The sequence below is a fragment of the Merops nubicus genome, unplaced genomic scaffold, assembly GCF_000691845.1.
Source record: "Merops nubicus isolate BGI_N331 unplaced genomic scaffold, ASM69184v1 scaffold43198, whole genome shotgun sequence".
NCBI lineage: Eukaryota > Metazoa > Chordata > Aves > Coraciiformes > Meropidae > Merops > Merops nubicus.
Window position 1 is genome coordinate 1 of NW_008627167.1, and position 21,342 is coordinate 21,342.

At 40.4% G+C, this 21,342-nt stretch overlaps 1 protein-coding gene across 1 annotated transcript; it reads left to right on the forward strand.

The window, feature by feature from the left end:
* Window positions 1–2,156: 2,156 nt before the first annotated feature.
* ARMC1 (armadillo repeat containing 1) lies at window positions 2,157–20,931 on the forward strand. The gene is made up of 6 exons (XM_008946229.1): window positions 2,157–2,344; window positions 4,122–4,213; window positions 16,007–16,196; window positions 19,192–19,308; window positions 19,391–19,465; window positions 20,365–20,931. Exons 1-6 carry the CDS (start codon window positions 2,171–2,173, stop codon window positions 20,554–20,556), a joined length of 840 nt encoding a protein of 279 aa, XP_008944477.1. The 5' UTR covers window positions 2,157–2,170; the 3' UTR covers window positions 20,557–20,931.
* The last annotated feature ends 411 nt before the right edge of the window (window positions 20,932–21,342 follow it).

A 21,342-nucleotide genomic window follows, 5' to 3' on the forward strand; every position in this document is an offset into this window, starting at 1 on the left:
GCTCACACCGGCAGGGTGGCCGGAGGGTTGTGCCTCCACCGGATAAGGGTTTCTGGAGTCGAGCCCCCGGGCCTTACCCGTAGCCGGACCGCGGCGGCGGCGGGGCCTCCCCTGGGCCTCCGCTCCCCGGGGAGGACGCGGAGCCGAGCGGGACACCGCCAGAGAGACCTGCCGTGCCTTTGTCAGACTCTGGTCTCAAAGCTACAAAAAAGAGGGACCTTGCTAATTTCTCGGCTGGCTCCTCCGATTCTAGATAACTTCTTAAAACTTATGAGCTTAATTGTCTTTTCATTAAAAAAAAAAAAAAAGTAGGCGTTGTAGTTTTCATAAAATAGTTTGTTGTAGGTGATAGAGAACGTAAGGACTTGAGTCCTTGAGGAGAAATGGAGGAAGGTTTGGGAGGGACATAAGCCCTACCTGGGGGATCCTTGTGGTCCCTTCCAACCCTGACAGATTATGATCTGTTTTAGCAGAGGACTTTAGAGCCCTATTGGCTCAATGGTTGGACTTGATAATCTTAAAGGTCCCTTCCAACCTAGAGGATTCTATGATTCTAAGCATGGCCTGGTGGGATAGGAGGCGGGTAAAATTTGGCTTAGTGCTTTTTCAGGAGGTTAGAAGGAGAAGGCAAAAGATGGTCAGAGTGGGACGGGGCTGTAGGGGTGATCTGGTGCTCGGGACAGAACTGGAAGCCAGAGCCTTTCTTTAACATCACATCTGCGGCTGACTTGAGTTTTAAGTTTTGAATAACTTTGCCAACTATGAAAATAATACTTCCTGAATTCTTTTTTAACTTATAGAGCTGTCTGCTTTTGAAATATAAATGGCTTTTTGTTGGTTGAACGCTGCATCTCATCTCTCAGCTGATCTCTCTTGGGCTTGTGTCAGTTAAGGAGAATAGCCTGGAGAGGAATCGTTGGCGTGGAGCTTCCCTGAGAGAAGCACCAGTGGCTGGGAGATTAACAACAGTTTTTTTTCTGTGTGAAAATGTTAGAAACTATCATAACCCAAATGCATGTTTGTGGTTTGTTGGTTTTGATTAGTCTGATTATTTTGGGTTGCTGTAAGGCAGTGGTGAGAAAACAATGTAATGTTTGTACAGTAGTGTTGGTGTGGGAAATGGTGTTAAAAGAATGGGAGCACTTACCAATTATTTTTAGGCAGGGGAAAAATGAGAGGATGCAAATTAACAGTATGTTTTTACTCTCACTTTTGTGCCTTCAGAAAACTTACTTGCATGAATTGGTCCTGCCAGGATCACAGTTGGCATTTAGTAGTTTCAGAAGCACATAATCAGTCTTTTGAAGGAAACTTGGGGTTTGCACCAAGTTGTAGCATTTTCTCTGTGTAAGCTTATGCTTTTGTTGCCTGCTGAGTAGTTACTCCTTATTAAATGAGTCTGGAATATGATACTCTCCAGGTAACACGTGTCTCCTTTGAAGCTAGCACTATGGCTTGGACCTTGGCTGCAGCAAGGTGTGACCTGCTTGCTCTTTTTACTGAGAGGCTACTAGTGAAAAGAAAACCAAGCCCCAAAACCTACCTTCTAGCCCCCTTTTTGCCTGTGAATGAGTATGGCATTACACTAGTTACTTGATTTATAGACCCAGGTTAAAACTTCATGTTTGCTGTTCTTGATGCTGTGTTAATTTTGTGCTGGCTTTTCTGGTTCATTTCTGTGTAAAAATATGATTATTGCTAAATAACTTGTGTAAAATTTGATACTCTGAAAACATCTTTTGATTTAGCATGTGTTGTTGCTGAAGGATGTTTATAGGCTCCTAGGGTGCCTTGTGAGGAAAAACTCTGGTTTTCTTGAAAGTATTTGTCAATAGCATGAAAAAAACACCACAAACATAGACCTGGCAAGGGGGTGTGGTCTGAAATTATATATAGGAAGTAAATCAAGCTATTATTAACAAAACTTGCCAGTTCTGTGTATGGGAAGTTTAGATTTCCAGGTTATAAATGTGAAGATCCACATCTTTCCCAGCACCATCCACATCCCCTCAGCTCTAGCCCTTGTTTTTTGACACTTTTGTGCTTATAACAAATCGTTGCCTTTGTGGGTCTGCCTGTCCCGTGTTTCCACGGCTGGGATGTGCCGTGGCGCCGGTGCCAGCGCTTTCCCCTTCCCCAGCAGGTACTCTGTGTGCATGGTGCAGAGGCGATGAATTCCAGCCTGAGCGAGGAGCCCGACGCGCTCTCCGTGGTCAACCAGCTCCGGGACCTGGCCGCTGACCCGCTCAACAGGCGGGCCATAGTGCAGGACCAGGGATGCCTCCCGGGGCTCATCCTCTTCTTGGACCATCCCAACCCTCCCGTGGTTCATTCGGCTTTACTGGTAAGTACCCTGGAGGTGAAAGCTGCCTGTCAGTGGGACGTTTTGTAACTTGGTTAAACATGTCTTTAAACAAGGGAAAATGTAAAGAATAAAACCTGGTTCTGTGTGATGCTGACACTTGAGATACATTTAAAAAAGTGTGTTTCAGAAATTGTTTAGCAATGGGACATTATTCCAGGGGAAATCATGCTCTTTGGAAGAGGTTACTTCACATTTTTTTCCCTAATGTAGCTGTATCATTTTTTTGTGTGGAGGGAGGTAAGCACCCTTAAATTTGTTTCTTAAGATGAAGTCATGAAGCTTGGTGAATATACATGATGATTTGATGTTCATATTATAAAAATAAAAAATCATGGGCTAATTTAGGTTAGAAACAATTTCCAGAGATTATGTCATCTAGTTCCATACTCAAATTAAATGTGCTTGAGTCACAGCTGATGGTTGTATCCCCTTCCTTATGCCCTCAGGATACCATGATTCAATCAGAGTAAATTCATTCACTTTTTGGAGAGCAGAGGGAACAGGACTTCCTTGGAGAGGCCACTTCAGGTGTTCTGCTAGCTTTGTCTTTGGTCTCATTTGGGTGGAAGTTACACTTGTGTGTAAGGAGCATGTAGGAGATGGAAAAGGGGCTGCCTAAGGTTTGACTTAGCTGTCAGAGAATGGGCTTTATTTTGTCCAGTATTGCATCCTTACTAAGTTGCCTGAACAGAGTAATAATAAATGAGAAGCTTTTTCCACCAGTGAGGATAAGTTTCTTTACATGAAATTTAGGAGTTCAGAGTTATCCGGGTATTTCCCCGTAGTTCACAAGTAAGAAAATAAATGCATATACAGCAATAATAAACCTAGAATTATAAAAGATACTCATCCATGTTGAGACATAGCAAAAAATCACATGTAGAGTTTTTATCATGCAGACAGCAGCCAGACCCTTTCAAAAGGTAATAAAATAGTCTTGAATTCTACTTTACATGTGCTGAAGAATTTAGAAACCCCCTCCAGATAATTAATTCCCAGTCTCTGAAGGGATTAAAGAGCATGTTATTTTTAAGCAGCTGTTGAGCAGCACAGCTGTTTTATGACCATATTTAAAAAAATAGTGCATTTCTAAACCTTGCTGTCACAAACCCCATTTTATAAACCATTAACCCAGCACTGCTGGGCACTACCAAACCACATCCTTCAGCACCACATCTCCATGTCTGGGAAACCCCTCCAGAGATGGGGACAATTACTTTAGATTTTCAATCCCATAAATGTTTATTCAAAGGGACTTATGAAAGTCATTCGTTTCAGCTTCCTGCTTGTTTTGGGACTGTCACCCAGACTCAGTGAGGTCAGTTGTAGCTTTGTCTCATTAATGCTGCAGTCCCACTGGGTCATCTTCATAGTGAAAATTTTTGTCATACCTGATTTGAGCATCCCAAGCTACAGTTTGTGGCCGCTCCCCCTGGTTATGTTGCCTGCTGCCACAGAGGGAAGTTTGGTTTAATCACCTTCATGAAGGCTTTGGGAGTAGTCGTAGGTGGCTGTTAGATTGTCCCCTAGACTCTCTTAGCTGGTATAAGCAAACCCAGCCTCTCAATTTTCCTCAGAGTTTAGATAGTTTATTCCTTCTGTGTATTGATAAGAATAAAAGACATTTTCAGTGTTCACAGTGGTTGATAATGGTTTTTAATCTGCTCACCAGGACTGAGTTTGCAGGGGCACGCTAATAAAACGGAGGGCCAAGTGCTGGGGGTGCTGCTGATTTGCTGTGGTCTCCTCCTTCCAGGCGCTGCGCTATTTGGCAGAGTGCCGTGCCAACAGGGAGAAGATGAAAGGTGAATTGGGAATGATGCTTAGCTTACAGAATGTCATCCAAAAGTAAGTGTATGCTGGGTTGTTGGATCCAAAGGCAGCGTCAACGTAACTTTCTGTTGCAAAATTAAAATTGGGTGGTGAATCTTTGTAGTGAGTTCTTAGTATGTCTTTCTTCCTTGTTGAAATTATGTGGCTGCAAGCCATTGGTGTTTTTCATTTTACAGTCTAGCAAAGTAATAGCATACAAGTGATGCTCATTTGAAAGTCATTTACCAAATAAAAGATTTCTTGCCCTTGTTGAAGGTAACTGATTTTGTCTCGTTCCCTTGTTCTTTTATAATCCTCATCACAGCACAAGGGTGCCTTGCACTAGTGCACTTAATGAAATTGTTTGGCATCTGTCACATTTATTCTTTGAGTCCCACCTTTGGGAAGGGAAATTGTTGATGCAATCTAATTGTTTTGACATATTTTTGGAGGTATGTATCTGTAGTGCTGTGTTGAGGAAACGCCTTGCAGGTGGAGTAGAAGTTAGTGAGGTTCATAGTGATCTCTAATCTCTTAAAATCACTTGTAGAGTGTCAACTGGGTAAAAACCCAAAATTTGTGACTTCTTTCTTGTTAAGATTGCTAACTGTTGAATACTGGAAGATATATGGGTTTATATACGTGGGAGAAGATGAACACATTTCTTTTGTGAAAAATTATAGAAAATAATACAGTGAACTAGGATGAATTCTTATTAGCAAAGAAAAAAAAAAAACCACCAGCCTCCTTCAAAGATTAGTCTGCCAGCACAAAAATTTATTTTCCATGAAGTTATCAAGGACCTTTAAAAAGGATGAAACACAAGTAAAATTGTGTATTAAAGATTCAAGTGGAAAGCTTTTGAATGTTTAATACGTTAGTTGATTCTTTAATGTATCACTTGTGTTAGAAGTTATAAGTTTCTTTTGGGGGAAAAAAAAACAAGACTTTGCTCCTCCTTCCTTCCATAGCCCCTCCAGGTTTGGTGGTGTCTTCTGTTGTGTGTGTCTCTCTGATGTTGCATATCTGGAGACAGGAACCTGAAGCACTGAAGGGGAAATTCTGGTCTCTTCCCAAATTTTCTGTGATCTAAAGAAAGATTAAAACTGTTTAAGTACTTCGTTAATTGTGCTGAAACTAGTGAGATTATGTATTGGGGTGAAATTCAGCGTGATGCCTAAATATCATCTTCTTATTCACCAGTTCCCCAAAACACAAGAATTTAAAAGCATTTTGGTCCATTTCAAGTTCAGAAACGTACAGAAAAGGAGAGTTAAGTCTATAAAAACTGGAAGTCTTGTAGGTGTTCTATTTTTTTTTCTAGAAAGCTCTTTGGCAAGAGTGAGAACATACATTTGATTTGTATGCTTGTAACATTTGGGAAGTGTGATATCATGAAAATTTAAATACATAACATCTTCAAACACAAGACTTTGTCATGTGCTTGTCAGGATTTTAGGCTCTAACGTTGACAGCAAATACTGAAGCTAAGTTTTGTATTGCCTGCAGAAATATGGAGGAAGATGGTAGAAAAGTGCTGAGTTATTTTTGTTGCAAAACCCAATGGTTTGGGGTTGTGTGTTTTTTGTTAGAAAGTATGTAGGGGAGGAAACAATGCTGGCCATGCATGACTGAGGTACTTCAGCTGAAAGGCTTTGTACAGTTCCTCACTTGCTAGGGCATGTGAGGAGCTGTTCACATGTCATGGAATACTTCAAAACACTTTTCAAATACAGTTTTCTCTTGCCCTGTTCTACACTTGCTCGTTCATCCTCAGGCGAGATTTCTTTTTTGTTTTTCATCCACATCTGCTTATTTTTAAATGAAGCTTGATGCGTCTTTCCATCTTAGAAACTCGAAGTTGTAACTGTGTTGGAGGGAAATCAGACCTTTAAAATCCCTCCCTGCAAGTACCAAACTTCTTTTCCATTTTCTCATGGCTGGTCCTACTTTATGGCTATGATAAAAATGTTCCACTACCTTGCCAGGAGACCAAGTGGAGGTGTAAAGTGTTTGTGTAAATAGGTAGAAAGAGAGGAGAAATTGAGGCTCATTGGAGAATGGTGTTTCATTGAATTCCAGCAGCCATCAGCAGTTGTTTAATACTGAAAACTGGTTTAGTTGCTGGCTTTATGAATTGTGTGGAGGACTTGATGTGTCTGTATGGACTTTATATAATGTTATTAGCAGCTCCTAGAATTAAAATTAATTAGTATTTATAGCCTACAAGGAAACACACTAATTTGTGTTCAGAGTCAAAGTGACTTTTGATGGACAGTAAAGGTAAAAGTTCATCATTTTTCGTAATCTTTATGAGCAGCATAATGGCTCTGTTTAAATATAGCTACCATGTATTTAGAGGGAAAAAAAAAAAAAAAACCAAACCAAAACCCAATCACTGATGAAGAGTCAGTATACAAAATAGGTCTTATTATGCAAGTGCAAATTATGGAGAGTAAAATTCCAATTACATAACCAAAAGAAATTTTCAAGATAGTCTTCCTTTGCCAGGGTGTCAGATTTAACAAGCTGAACTAAATCCAGTGCATTAATCAGCTCTTCCAATTTATTACTTGCCTAAGAAGATTAGGGCAATTAATATGTGCTTAATTAGAGTCCCTTGCAGATCTAGTAAAATACATGCAGTCTATAATTGCTGACTTTGTCCTCAATTTTAATTTTTGGTAGTCTTGATTACCTGTGCTTTTTGAAAATTTAATTATTTGCTAGAACCTGCAAAGTTGAAATTTATTATGTCTGGCAAAAAAAAAAAAAAGTAAAGTATTTCAGGTAGTATTTGCTGAAACTGAAATTGTAGGGATGTGGCATCACAGTAGTTTTGTTGCTTTTGTTGTACAACATGCTGCTTTTTAGCCTTTCTGAGGAAGGAGAATTGGTTAGGGGAAGAGAGGGCAGAGGCCATGCATTAATTAGCAGGAAAGCAAGCTACCTATTTAAAGGGATATCTGCTGGTGAAGGGGATGTTGCCATATCAGAACTGCCTTCAAGATAATACTTTAAGTATACTTTTAATACTTTTTTTTAAGTTTCATGCCCTGTTGCTATCAAAGCTCACAAGCTGTGATTTGTGTCCTGGATCTGAAGTCACAGGTTCATAAACCTGGAAAAGAATTTTCAGTACCTCTTAGTGAGTGAATAGTTTTTATTCTGGAATTGGGTTTGGTTTTTTTTTTGGCAGAGAGGGCCACATTCGTAATTGCTTTGAATGCTTCATGTTTAAATGTGCTGAGATCAGTTGGGAAGTTAGAAAATTAACCAGAAACTTTTCACTATAGGCCAGAAAAGCTGTGATGAATATCACAGGATTAAAAAAAGCGAACTTTGAAACAGTGGGGAAAAGTGTGAAGTATAAAATAACTTTAATAAAAATACATATATTTGAAGGCCTTCTGTGCTTGGTGTTTTACCAGTTTCTTCTTTATTTAGAATCTGGAGCAGGGATTAAGTGTTTTAGAAAGCAGTATAAGTTTAAGGTGGTTTTACTTCCTATTTTTCCCTGTGAGCTTTATATTAAAACAAATGTGGAACACTGAGAAACATTGGTTGTAAAAAATGAAATGGTTCACTGAGTATGGCCCAACGTTCTGATATGTTAAAAAGAGTGGAATCTTCTCTTGTGGTGGGCTTCAGTACTGAGGTGGGAGGGGAGAGGTGTCAGAGGGTTGGCAGAAGGGTCCAGGGATAGTCATGGCAACATGGGTGCTTTAGATGCTCAATAACGCCTGCCCTCAGCTGGTGTTTGAAGTGTTTTAGGGACACAGTGACCTCTGGTTACTAGTGAGTTCACAAGAAAAACTGCTGAGGTAGGTTCTTTGATAAGCTGACTTTTTTTCTGACAGCAGACTGAAATAGAGAGTGGAGAAGGCTTAAGAGGCTTTGAAATAAAGGCAGCAAGTTGGGAGGTGAGGCATTTAACGCTTGCTGCAGGAGCAGATTGACAGTGTCTGTAGGCTGGAGCCTTTTTTCTCTGAAGTTGAGTTGATGGGTACTTAGCACTGTGAGGTTTCCCATCTTTCCTTGCCAGTATCATACGTCTGCTTCTGGGTTGCAGTGAGCTTGGCCACAGGTGATGCTTCTCCCTGGTTTTTGAACTTAGTGCCCCACCAAAATTGCAATTTCTTTCTGTTAGACCCCAAAGTCTGGATTATCCTTTTTTCTATTTTTTTTTTCCTGAATGCTGCTGAAGCAAGAAACATGGTGCAGGTATGTGATTAGAACTTACATAGTTTCAGGTGGGTATTACAGGCAATAAGTGCCCCAAATGCAAATACCTTGAAAAATATTAATGGTGGAACAGTCTTCATTAGCAATTTCTAAATGGAGCTGTTACTTCAGAAGAAAGTGAATTTGTGACATGTCAAAGTGAACCTACTTTTGTTGGAGATGTCCCTGCTCACTGGAGAGGGGTTGGACTAGATGAGCTTTAAAGGTCCTTTCCAACCCAAACCAGTCTGATTTTGATGAATTTTACTCTGGAACAACTAATGTGAAGTGAATACAGTACACTGAATTAGATGTATTTCTGTTCAGGAATGCACTTTGGTAATTTGTTGTTTTGCAACAAAAATACATGCTGCAATATCTTTTTCTGCAAGAAAATTTCCACTGAATTTTGTAGGTAGGAAGTTCTTTGCAATAACTGGCAACACATTAAAATTTTTAGCACGTTCTGTAACTACACAGGACATCATCAAGTTCACACATAATTTTTGGTTTTTTAAACCTTGATGGATGCTTTGGGCTATTTTGCAGGACTGCTGTCCCTTTGGCTAGCAGTGGAGCTGCTAACACTGGCTTGCTTTAAAAAATCCATTGCCAACAAATAAGTAGTTCAAGAACATGAAAACAGTGTGTTTAAATAGTTGTTGCTTTCAAAGTTACCCACTTCAGGTCTCTGCTGAATAGATGAATATTAACGGTGAGGAAACGACTTAAGCACAGATAAGCCTATGCAAGCTAGACCTGCACTTTTTGTTCTTGCACTGGTTGGTGCTGTAGGTTAATTGTCATTATTTACACAGGTTTTGTTCAGGGAAACCTTTATCTGGAAGTTGGCAAACTTTTTTTTTGTTCTCCAGTAGATTTTAGGGAAATAATTGGATGAAGCTTACTTCTCCAAATGCAAATAAATGCTGGGGTTGCTAAGACATAAAACAATTTTCCAGATGGTTATATATGATACAGATAACTGTATATACTATAATCATATATTATTATATGATATGCATGATGCTGTTAGCATGGTGATAATACAGGAAGTGGTATTTGGCCTCCTTCAGCCTGTTCCTAAAATGCTGCAATTCTGAGCCAAATTCCAGCACTGCCAGTACTTCTACCTGGTCCCTACAGCATCGTCACTAGCCAAGACTGGCTTTTTAACACCAACATTTGCTGTCTTCCCCTGGAAAGGGCCAGCAAGAGTTGTTACTTTTAAGATTATTTTTTGCAACCCCGATGCAATTTGATGAAGCCATATAATAAACTTGATTTCTGCCATATAAATTCATTAAATGATTACTGTTCATTAGCAGGCAAGATGTTAGAATGAGCTACTGTGAAACTTAACATGGAGTTTGTCTGCTACGCAGACTCTTGTCTAACAAATGCTGCTCTGAAGCCTTTTGAGTTTAACTGAATAGCAGGACTTAACTTTTTTTTTTTGAGATGGAGAATATATCCATATGGTAGATACCAAGCTGTGGAAGATCAAATGTTGATCTTCTATTTAGCATATAAATACCAAGAGTTAAACAAAATTAGATGCATAGTTGGATTAAACATATGGCATATGTTCAAATCTGTTATCCTGTTCTTGAAAGTTTGTTCTCTTTTTGTGATCAGAGGACAATAGAATGAATCAGGGCAATGTTCTAAGCAGGGTAATTACTTAGTTTGCTGAACGTTTAAGATTATATCACAATCACTGGTTTTAGAGCAGTTAATGGGAAAGGACTGTGTTTTTACTCGGATTTGCAAATTACATTTAATATTTAGGCTTTTGCAGTTTTTCAGCAGTCTTCAGAACATCCCAGCATTTATATTGGGTTTCTCCAAATTTCCAGGGTCAATAGGCTTAGACTGAATTGGAAGTGGCACTGGGAAATCCAATCCTCACTCCTAATTTGTGAGGTAGCTCTTGTTTAGTACAAAATCAACTTTAAGATTTCCTTGCTCTCCTGCAAACTTTCTTAGTGTCTCCTGGTTGAACTGTCACAGCTAGTCATGTGAGTAGGGTGTGGAAGTCTTGTCAAGTGGTGGGCACCCTGTAGGTCTAGAAGGCATTCTGGGGAAGTCCGTCTGACCTTGCCTTGTTTCTGTGGTGCCTCTGTTGTTTTTCCTGTTCTACACAGAATCATAAAATCACACAGAATGTCAGGGGTTGGAAGGGACCTCCAGAGATTGAGTCCAACCCCCCTGCCAGAGCAGGACCATCTAGTCTAGGGCAGGTCACACAGGAACACGTCCAGATGGGTCTTAAAAGTCTCCAAGGTAGGAGACTCCACAACCTCCCTGGGGAGCCTGTTCCAGTGCTCTGTGACCCTTACAGTAAAGAAGTTCTTCCTCATGTTGAGGTGGAACTTCCTGTGCTCCAGCTTGTAACACCTATGACTTATTTTTCCTGTTGTTGACCTACTACTAGTATGGAGATGCTGAGGGAACTGGAGCATCTCTGTGACAAGTAAAGACTGTGAGCTTGGAGAAAAGAAGACTGAGAGGGGATCTGATCAATGCTCATCAAGAGCTCCAGGGCCCGTGGGGCTCAAGAGGATGAGGCCAGACTCTTGCCAGTGATGCCCAGCAACAGGACAAGGGGCAACGGGCACTAACTGGAATCCAGGAGGCTCCATCTGAAGAGGTGGAAAAACTTCTCGGGTGCTGAAGTGTGCTGAAGCGATGCTCTGTCCCAGGTTGTTCTCAGGTGCCTTGCCTGTTGCCTGGAATGAGTCGGGAGAGCAGCTGTATGGTTGTGAACCCACCGTGTCATGGGGTGCACCAAAAGCTCACAAGAAAGAGCAGCATTTTTGGAGATAAGAAAGAATCTTGCCCTGGCACTGGAGCAGAACAGCCAGAAAAAAACAGCCAGATCAGATAACTGTCTTGAAACAGATTGCTTTTTCTCTAATACCATGCTCTTTCTTTAGGCTTGTCATTCATGCTCAAAGTTTTCATCAAAACTCTGTCAATCACTGCATCTCACTTCTAGAATCGAGGATTAGTGATTTCTCAACCCCTCTTTTGCAAAATGTAGCAATTCTCTGCAGCTCACTGCTCCTCTGGTTATCACTGCAGACAATTTCTGTCTTTAAATGTAGGAAGAATGCACTCTGAAAGAAACTGGTCACCTGGAAACAACTACATCAGTGGTCTTGAGGCACAAGTTGATATGAATATGAGTATCAACTTGTTAGCCATTTTTTAACTGTAATTAAATCAAAATCTAAATCTTTACCAAGTATACGCTTTAAAGATTCTAATACAGCTGTGTTTACCCAACAGCATATTTGGACAGAATTGGTGCCAATATGTTGAATTCTTTCTCTTGCTTTTTGTGTCATGTTTGTGATATTACGTTTATTGCTGTGGATGAAGTTCATTAAGGAAATAAAAAGATTTTAAAAGTCACTTCTTAGGATCCTAGGGAAACAATAGTTCTGCCTTAGAGGGGCAGTACTCGCTTATGTGTAAAGAATTGGGATTGAGTGAAAATACCTACTTCTGTGATCATAAGTTTTCTCCAGCTCTTCGGAAAGGTGCTTGGACCATCCTAAAAATGGAGCATCTTAAATGAGCAAATTGAAGAAAAAATGATGGATTCAGTCCTTTGTTACATTCACTGACTTGTTTGGGATTTTTCCGTGATACGGCAAAGTTAAATCTGAGCGTTGTTCTTACTCTTAATTTGTGAGTAGGTTATTTAGTGTGGGATTCTCCTGAGGCCTTGCCAGATATCTGAGCCTTAGCCTTGGGTAATTAAGATACTTTTTATTCTTCAAACTCTTCATATTTGTTAATTTTAATTGTATGATAGATTTTTGTTTTTTCAAGATCTGTGCTTGAAGGTGCTTTTTTCCATTAGTATGTACACACCCTGAGATGTCCCATTGACCCATGGGGTACACCACTGAATACTGGCCCCCAGCTAGATTTCTTGGCCCTGATCATGACCTTCTGGGCTTGGCTATCTAGCCTGTTTTCAGTCTGTCCCACTCTCTGTTCACTCAATCCATGCTTCATCAGCCTCTCTGCGAGGTTTGTGTATGAGACAGCAGGAAAAGGCAACATCCATGGCTCTCCCCTCCTCTGAAGCCAGTCATGTAACTGCAGAAGGCTGTCGGGGTGGTCAGGCAGGACCTCCACTTGGTGAATACATCCTTGCTTTTCCTGGTCCCCTTCTTGTCCCTCACGGGCCTGTAGGAAGTGGTTTCCAGATTTGTTCCTTCACAGTCCTGGGGGTCAAAGTGATTGCTTAAAGATTATCAAGAGATTTGAAATCTCCTGAATTGGTAATTAGCTTGTCTTCTGATTGCAGGTAGTGAAAGGAGAAAATCCACTGTACATATTTCTCAGTCTTTGTGCTTTTTCTAAAGGAAGGACCTAAACAACTTTCTCCATTAACTTGGTATCAGGTGCAGCTCTGCTGCAATGGTTTTAAATTTAGCTAAAACTGAAAAAAAGTCATGCTACTCTAATGAAACCTCTGCAGCTCTTGAACTGTATTTTCAAAATTACTCTGAATTGTGAAGAAAATGAATATTTCTTGTATCCTCCTCTGACAGATACAGCACATGTCACTTGGTTTCTGTGCTCATATTACTTATACAGCCAGCCTTGGGTGAACATGATGGAAGGACAGGCAGCAATCTAGGATGACAGGAATTCAAGAAGACAGTGAAAATTAAAGGTTTGGGTTTCTGACAGGCATCTTCTGAATCTTGCTGCAGTAATGTAAGATTTTGCTGCCTCTGAAAGAGATGATAACCATCTTCCCAACTGCCACTCTGCTCTAACTAAAGACTCCCAGTTCCCTAGCAGGGTAGCAGCACATTAGTCACAGAATCATAGAACAGCCCAGGGACCTCAAAAGATCATCTGGTCCAGCCTTTCCTGGGAAAGGGAACCTAGATGAGACCTATCCAGCACTCTGTCCAGTCACATTTTGAAAGCCCCCAGCATGGGATCTCTGCCATCTCTCTGGGGAGGTTGCTCCAGCAGTGATTGTTCTCAAACGATCTCCAAAGTGCATAGTGACTGTATAGGACATACCTGCCCCTTCCGTGGTGGATGGAGTGCTACCTTAGAGTGTGTGGACTGGCAGGCAGGCAGGAGTCCTGCTGTTGCCCCTGATGGTGGCTGGAGACTGGGTGAGGCAGCAGGGAGCAGTTGTCTGAAACTGCTGATGGGCAGGTGCTGGCAGGGCCCTTGGAGCCCTCTCATGTTTACATATTTTCCCCATTTCAGGCCACAGCCTATGTGCTATCCTTAATTTAAAAACAAAACCAGACAAACCCCAAAACCTTCTACTATTCTATGTTTTAATTTTCTGAGTAGTTTTCTTGTATTTATCTTTTTGTTACTGATATAGTTTATAAAGAAATGGAGCCAGCTTTGAACATCACCTTGCTTTTCCAATAAAATTTTTATTTCCAGCTAGATTTTTTAATTTTTTTTTCCCCTTAAATATCATAGAATCTTAGGATGGTTTGGATGGGAGTGACCTTTCAAGGTCATCTAGTCCAACTGCAGGGACATCTACAACTAGAGCAGGTTGCTCAGAGCCCCATCCAGCCTGACCTGGAATGTTTTCAGGGATGGGGCATTGACCGCCTCTCTTTGTATAAGATTAAAATCATGTGTTTGGGTTTTGTTTGTGTGGTTGTTTGCTTGTTTGTTTGTTTTTCATGTAAAAGAGGGTAACTAGAGTTATTGTCAGTACCTAGTGGTAGATAGTAGTAATCCTCTAGTTGGGAAAATACAGGGAGTAGCTTGTAGTGCATGTGTACATATAACGTGTTTTAGGAATATCTTCAAATACTTGCAGATTTAAGTTTTTGTTTTTATATGAACAGTACAGTTAATCTTAGAACACCAGTTTTCCATGAACTGTGCCACCTGTAATGTTGGAAGCACAAGACATGCATTGAAAACCACTTTTTATTTTTCACTTTTGGGTGCTTGTGTATTTTATCTTTGCTAAAACATTGGTAACTTTAAATTCTTTCTTTTGTGTATGTATATAGATTGTGGCTAATATTAAGCATATTTTATTATGCACTTGTCTTTGTTTTTTTAACTCTGGGATTCAATAGTACAATTGTGTTCAAGTGAAAACTGACCAACAGCATAGTGCGTACTCTAGTTGGGATAGTCACAGCTTCAGTAGTGTGCTTAGTTCACTGTATTAAAACTTTTCCCAAAAAAGCGAGTCCTCTGTTATAAATCACCTGATATGGGCAGGATTTTTGTTGTTGAAAGAATTTGTTGAAACTAACACATGGGTAAATGTCTCGGTGTCTTGATGTCACTTGTGCACAAACTGACTGAGGACTACCGTAAGGTATCAGCTTGCACAGCTTTCCTGTCTCTTCTCTTACTTTAATACATTATGGAAGGTTAAAGCTGAAATCTTGGCGTTTCCAGCACTTGTTTCTGTGAGTTAACCAAAGTGGTTTGTTGTTGGTGTTTGTTTTGGTTTTTTTTCTCTGTATGAAAGCAGAACATGAGCTTGTATTTCAAATTAAACGCGTGCTGATTACTTTGCTATTTTAGGTCATGGTTGTTTGTTATTACCCCACACACGCCCCTTTTTAATTCCTGCATGCTATCAATGTACTGAATGATGACAAGAACTCATGTTTTCCTCTCCAAAAAATAATCAAAACAAGGTGCAGAGAATTAAAAAAACCCCAAAGGCTGGTTAGGACACTCACAAGTTGAGAGCTAATGTGCTCGCTTTGGTGGTGTTTGCCATATGGTAGGATGGAAAACGTGCTTAATGTATGGTAATTAAGGAAGTCAAATGGAAAAAAAAAATCTAAAGGTACTTGTTACTTTTGTTGTTTGCTAAACAAAGCAGCAACGCTGTCATTCATCATTTTAAGATTAATTGCAAGTTGATGCAGTAATAAATTTGTTCCTGCGTGTAGCTTTAAATCACTGGCATAATTAAAGCAGGGCTGGATTTGCACAACAGATTTATATTAGTACCTTATTAAAACTAGTTTTAATTAATCTGAAGATATTAATATATGTTCAGTCTAGTATCTATTTTTTAGCTAAAAAATTGCTATCGTATAGGTCATAATTTCTGATTGGAAATAACCTCTGGATTCTTTAAGAAAACCCGTGTTTGTGCTTTGCTGATGACACTGACTTTGGAGAAGAAAGCATTTGTCAAAACCACGTTCCTATAGAGAAATTATTTTAACTATGTTACAAGGCAAGTGGAAAATGAAACGTATCACAAGGCACTTGGAGATCTTTTGGTTAAAAAAAGCTCAACAAGAAGAAAGTAACTGGTATACTGAGCATCTACTACCATGTTTTGTCTGTAGTTGCCAAACTGCTGTAAACTGTGTTGCTTGAGAACAGACTTGTTTGTAATGGTACTAGAATTAACAGATTGACGTAACAATTGGAGCATGGGAAAGGAAATATTTTACTTCATTTCTGCTCTCCCCTTTTAAAATGGACTGGATAATTGTGTTGCTGTAGCACATGGTGTACTCCAGTTGCAGGGCCGTAGTAGCTGTTGAGAGTACTAATGTAAAACCAAATATTTACAAACCTTAATCCCTTTTTTTCTGTAAGGACCACTACACCAGGAGAGACTAAACTTCTAGCGTCTGAAGTCTATGATATCCTTCAGTCTTCCAGCACGTCAGACACGGACAGCGTGAGCGAGATGAACTATCGGCGGCGGAAAGCGCAGTTCTTCCTCGGCAGCACCAACAAACGTGCCAAGACAGTGGTTTTGCACATAGATGGCCTGGATGATTCGGTAAGGAAACCTTCAGCCTTCCTCCACTAGGACATGGTGCTGTTCTGGCCCGTGTTTTGCCCACAAAAATAAGGTATTCGGGCTGCTTGCGTGGCGTTGCCAGTTGTCAGTGATTTCTGTGAACTGTATTTTGAATCCCAAGGTGTGTATAAAGTCTCATATAAGTTGAGCTTACTCAGCATTTCTAAAGATGATGTTTTAAGGCAGTTGCCTTGCTGGCTTTCTAATAACTCTAAAAAAAAATACTCTTTCCACCTCTTATAATTTTCTTTCCTTTTCCAAGAAAGAATGGAATAAACAAGGTACCTTCAGCAGTTTCACTTGAGGATATCTTGTGGTTGTGTTGCTGTGTTAAAATAAAAGTTTCTTTTTAGTTACGAGAGATTTCAGACACTGTTGTAGTTTATTACTTTGTTTATAAATGCCCTCTTTTCTTTGAGCTGGTTTTGCTACATCTTTTCATTGTCTGTGAGATCTTTTCTACTGTAGTGACCAGAATGGCATTTGAGTTAATGAGGTCTCACTGAGTCTTTATGTAATGTCAGAATAACTTCTATGGATTTATCTACCATACCCCTGTAGATAACACCCCAGGGCCATGTTTGCCTTTTTACGGCTGCCAAACAGCATGTAGGCTGTTTAAGCACGTTATCCACAAGTGCCCTCCAGACTCTGTATCTTCAGTTTTGTACCCATTTTAAATGATCAAACCTGATCCTTTGCTTTGTTGCTTTACATTTTGCCAAGTAAGCGTGTCCACAGGCCCAGTTTATCACAGCAAACCCGTTGTACTGTTTTCAGAAGACCGTGGTTAATTCCTTTAGAAATAACATGCTGCTCTAGCTCACTTTGTACAAAGAAAATATTTTCTACAGTTTTGTCCTTCCAGCACTTGCTCTGTCAGAAAGGTGGTGCTTTGTCAACACCATTGGCCTTTGTACTTTGCATTTTTTTAAGCAGTTGTTCTCCCGTTAAGTTTGTTTTGGTTTTAAGCTTGTAGTTGATTTGTTTGTTTACAGGTTATCTCCAAGCAAGAAATTCCATCCAGTTCTACTGTGTGGCTTTAGATGTTCTGGCTATAGTCTGATTCTGGCTTAAAAGTGCTTGTGTTCTTCAACCAATGAAACCTAGTGAGATTTGTGGAGTTTCTCTTTTAAAAGTCAAGGCAAAGGTGTTCTGAAAAACCAAAGGGTATTCAGATACTTGGCTCCAAAGAGCAAAACTGCAGGAATGACCTTGAATCTTTGGAATGCTTGTGGATTTTGCATACTCAAATAGTAGATATCGATTCTTTCAGGAAGGCAGGGGAAAGGTCATTTGTTTTTTAGTCTGGGATTGAAAGTTTTTATTTTGTTCTAATTATCAAATCAGATGACAAGCTTAAAACAAAGGGAAAAAGCAAAGCTGTACTTCAGGAGTCTGTGTCAGCCCCTGCAGTAAATTTTTTCCAGTCTGTACCTTTTAGCAGCGTTTGTTTAGGTATAGTAACCAGGGTTTGGTGTGCCAGAAATAACCTGAGTTTCACCTGTCCTGCCCTCTGCCTGTGCTTGAGGAGTTCCTTGCAGAAAGGTGCCTAGCTGTGTGTTTTGGGGGGGTTGTGCCCAACTGCCCTAGTTAATATGCTTTGCAAAAGATATTTGTGCAGCGAGGCTGGTGGCTGCAAAGCTTCCAGGTTTGTAAGGAGCCTGTGCAGACTTGGGTAAATGTTGCCTTTAAGAAGGGATTCACCAGTTGCCTGGTTGGCAAAAGCCTCATTTCCAGTTAAACTGTGATGCCTGTGATTTTACCCTGGCGTCTTGCAGTGAAAAGCCAGATTCTGTCACAGAATTGTATACACCCATGGAAGCATAAATTATTTCTTCAGGTTGATAAGTTATCAGTGTGTTGCTTTTGTGTCCAAAAGTAGTTTCACCTTTGGCTCAGGCAAGGCAGCCTGTCATCTTTGTATCAGATCTGTCCTGTCCGGCAAAGTTACTGGTTTAAATCTCAAAATACATCCATTGTTTCAGTACATACTCTTCCACAAATTATTTCAATTTATCTGTTAAACTGCTAAAAAAAAGCCCAACCCACTTGGGATAGTTCTTCCAAAGATTAAAAGAATTTAATTTGTGCATGAAACTATCCCAAATACTGAGCAGTGATTATTTGAGAGCTAATACAAATATGCTTTGAAATAACTTATTATTTAAAACCTTGCAGAAACTTGCAGTAAAAGTTAAACCCATCATTATTTTGAACCTGTGTAAGACTGTCAGTTTATTTCTGGTACAGTGCATCTTTTTTTTTTTTCATCTTCTGTGCTGGCAGCCTCTCCAAGTGGATTTTAATCCTTTTTGTTACGACCATCTTGCGCAAATATTAAAAGGAAAAAAATTAGCACGTTCTAAGATAACGTAGAACAGATGCAGCTAGTACAGGTCAATGTAATGTTACAGCACAGTGGGCGATGTCGCTTGCTTTAAACATAACATTCTGTGCCTTACCAACCAAATATTTTCCCTTGGAAGTCAGAATTCAGCTTATGCTGTGCAGCAATGCCTGCGAGCTGCCAGGGATGCAGCCGCGCAGCGACGGAGCAGCTGCTCTGATGCGTTCAGTCAGTATGGAGGCAAGGTGTCTGATAAATAGCAACTTAAACACTAACTACTCATCAATGAGCACTTCAGTCAATCAGAACTTAACCAGAGGGGACTGTTTAGCTGATCACACGGAGAAAAACATTCTTTGCTTTTCAGCATTTTTCTCTAATTATTTACAGTTGATTCCATCCTTCTTTGACTTCTAGAGTGTAAGCAATTTTTTTTTGTGTGTGGCAAGAGAGTCTAGTACTTGTGCACTAAAATGTAAGTCGTGATTCTTTTTTTTATAAAACCATGATTGAGTAACCATCTGCCCTCAGATATTGAGGAATTCCTCAACAATTAATTGTGAGCATTTTCACGTGGTGTGTTATGGAAGTACCTCAGTTGGGGGCTTTTTGTTTGTTTTGCAGTCTCGACGGAATCTTTGTGAAGAAGCCTTGTTGAAAATTAAAGGTGTTATTAGTTTTACATTTCAAATGGCAGTTCAGAGGTGCGTGGTCCGAATTCGCTCAGACTTAAAAGCAGAGGTAAGTGCTCCAGAACCCTAGTGGTGCTCATGTTACTGCATTCTGTCAGACTAAATTCTTGGTTTTTTCCATGTACTTGTAGGCGTTGGCAACGGCAATAGCATCAACCAAAGTTATGAAGGCACAGCAAGTGGTGAAAAGTGAAAGTGGTGAGGAGGTAGGATATGAATCTTTCTAAATACCACTTGATGTAGCTTGGCTGTGTCTTTAATACTAGCACTGCTGTGCCCATAACATCTGATGCCAGGCAGAATTTTGTAAGTTGGAGGGCTGCATACACAGGACAGGGAGAGTAAAGAAGATCCTGTGTCAGGACACATATCCATAGAACAGTTTTACAGAGTCCCAGCATGGTGGATGTTGGAAGGGACCTTTGGGGATCATCTCATCCCATCCCCCTGCTCCAGCAGGGTTACCCACAGCAGGGTGCACAGGATGGCATCCAGGTGGGTTTGGAATCTCTCCAGAGAAGGAGACTCCAAAACCTCTCTGGGCTCAGGCACCCTCACAGCAAAAATCTCCTGGGTTCCAGTTTGTGCTTGTTGCCTCTGGACCTGTCACTGGGCACCACTGACAAGAGCCTGGCACCATCTTCTTGCCCCTGTGGGCCCTTTAGTTCTTGGTGATCATATCCCCTTTCAGTCTTCTCCAGGCTGAACAGCCCCAAGTCTCAGCCTTTTCTCAGCACAGAGATGTTCCCATCCCCTCAGCATCTAACCAGAACTAACTGTTCAGGACAAAAACACTGTGACTGTTTCTCTCCTTAGTGATATGAAAAGGATTCCAGTGAACCTTTTCTTTTTGGTTGCAGTTGCTGAAGTGTTTTTATTTCACAGCTGTGGGCTATGTCTCTGTATTTGATATTTTTCCTTCTATTTTAAGCCAGAGCTTTTCTTGTGTATCTTCTAAGCATAGTAGATTCCAGATATATAGTAGGTTCCGTTTATATTCTTGCAGTATGGGGGGAAGGGGAGGAGCCTCACAACTTGCATAATTCTCATTCTTTCATTTCAGTTACAAAATGTGCCATAGTTTTAACCTGTTGTGTTTTATCAGATGCTGGTTCCGTTCCAAGATACTCCAGTAGAAGTAGAGCAGAACACAGATCTCCCCGAGTACCTCCCAGAAGATGAAAGCCCTACTAAGGAGCAGGACAAAGCAGTGTCTCGTGTGGGGTCGCACCCAGAGGGTGCAGCAAGTTGGCTCAGCACAGCAGCAAACTTTCTGTCGAGGTCTTTCTACTGGTGACTTGGGTTTGGTGTTCAGAGACTGTGTGAATGAACCAACAGGGGGGCCAGTTTTCCATTGGTGTGGTGAACTGACAAGTGCAATTTGCAATAAATCATCACAGAAATTTTAGATGAAGCAAATGTATGCTGCATTTTACATTTTATTGGACGTTCAGCCTGATAGGGCAGGGGTCAAAGGACAGAGGCCTCCACTCAAATTGTTCTTTCATTTGTTTTCCATGTAGATTTTATTGCTTCACTTTTTAAAGATGGGTCCACTCTTGCATACCAAATGTTTATGCGTGTAGAGCTTTAGGTTTGACTTCACGTGAAACACAATAGGGAGAATCCACTCAAGTCTCAGGGCCTCTGTGAGAGAAAATTCTTAATAGCTCTAGCTGTGCATTAGATAAAATGCCCTTTTTATTTCTGCATCCCTTTGGACTAACGTTATTTTGTTTAATTTTCTAGATTTTTGACTCCAGAGGAAAATACGGTCTGCCCCTTTTTTTGCCTTTATTTTTGCCAACCCTGTTCAGAGTGCGAGCATGATGTTCCCCTCTTGCTATTAAACTAGATTCACTACACACTTGAAATTTGTAACCCTTTTATGTATATTGAGGTTTTTTCCAGCCTGCCCTTAACCACTGGAACGCTATGAGATTAAGAAATAAGGGATTGAATAAATGCAAATGTGTATACATACATTGTACAGTAAATAAACTAGGTTGCGTTTGTAATGATGGCTGTGACTGACTGATATGTTTAGATATAGCTAATAAATAGCCCTGGCTGCTGTTCAGGT

Bases quoted from the DNA above. Each gene is read 5' to 3' on its own strand.
- ARMC1 (XM_008946229.1), top strand. From the start codon at position 2,171: ATGAATTCCAGCCTGAGCGAGGAGCCCGACGCGCTCTCCGTGGTCAAC. The intron at 2,345-4,121 runs GTAAGTACCCTG...TCCTCCTTCCAG, and splicing joins TGGTTCATTCGGCTTTACTG to GCGCTGCGCTATTTGGCAGA. The intron at 4,214-16,006 runs GTAAGTGTATGC...TTTTTCTGTAAG, and splicing joins TTACAGAATGTCATCCAAAA to GACCACTACACCAGGAGAGA.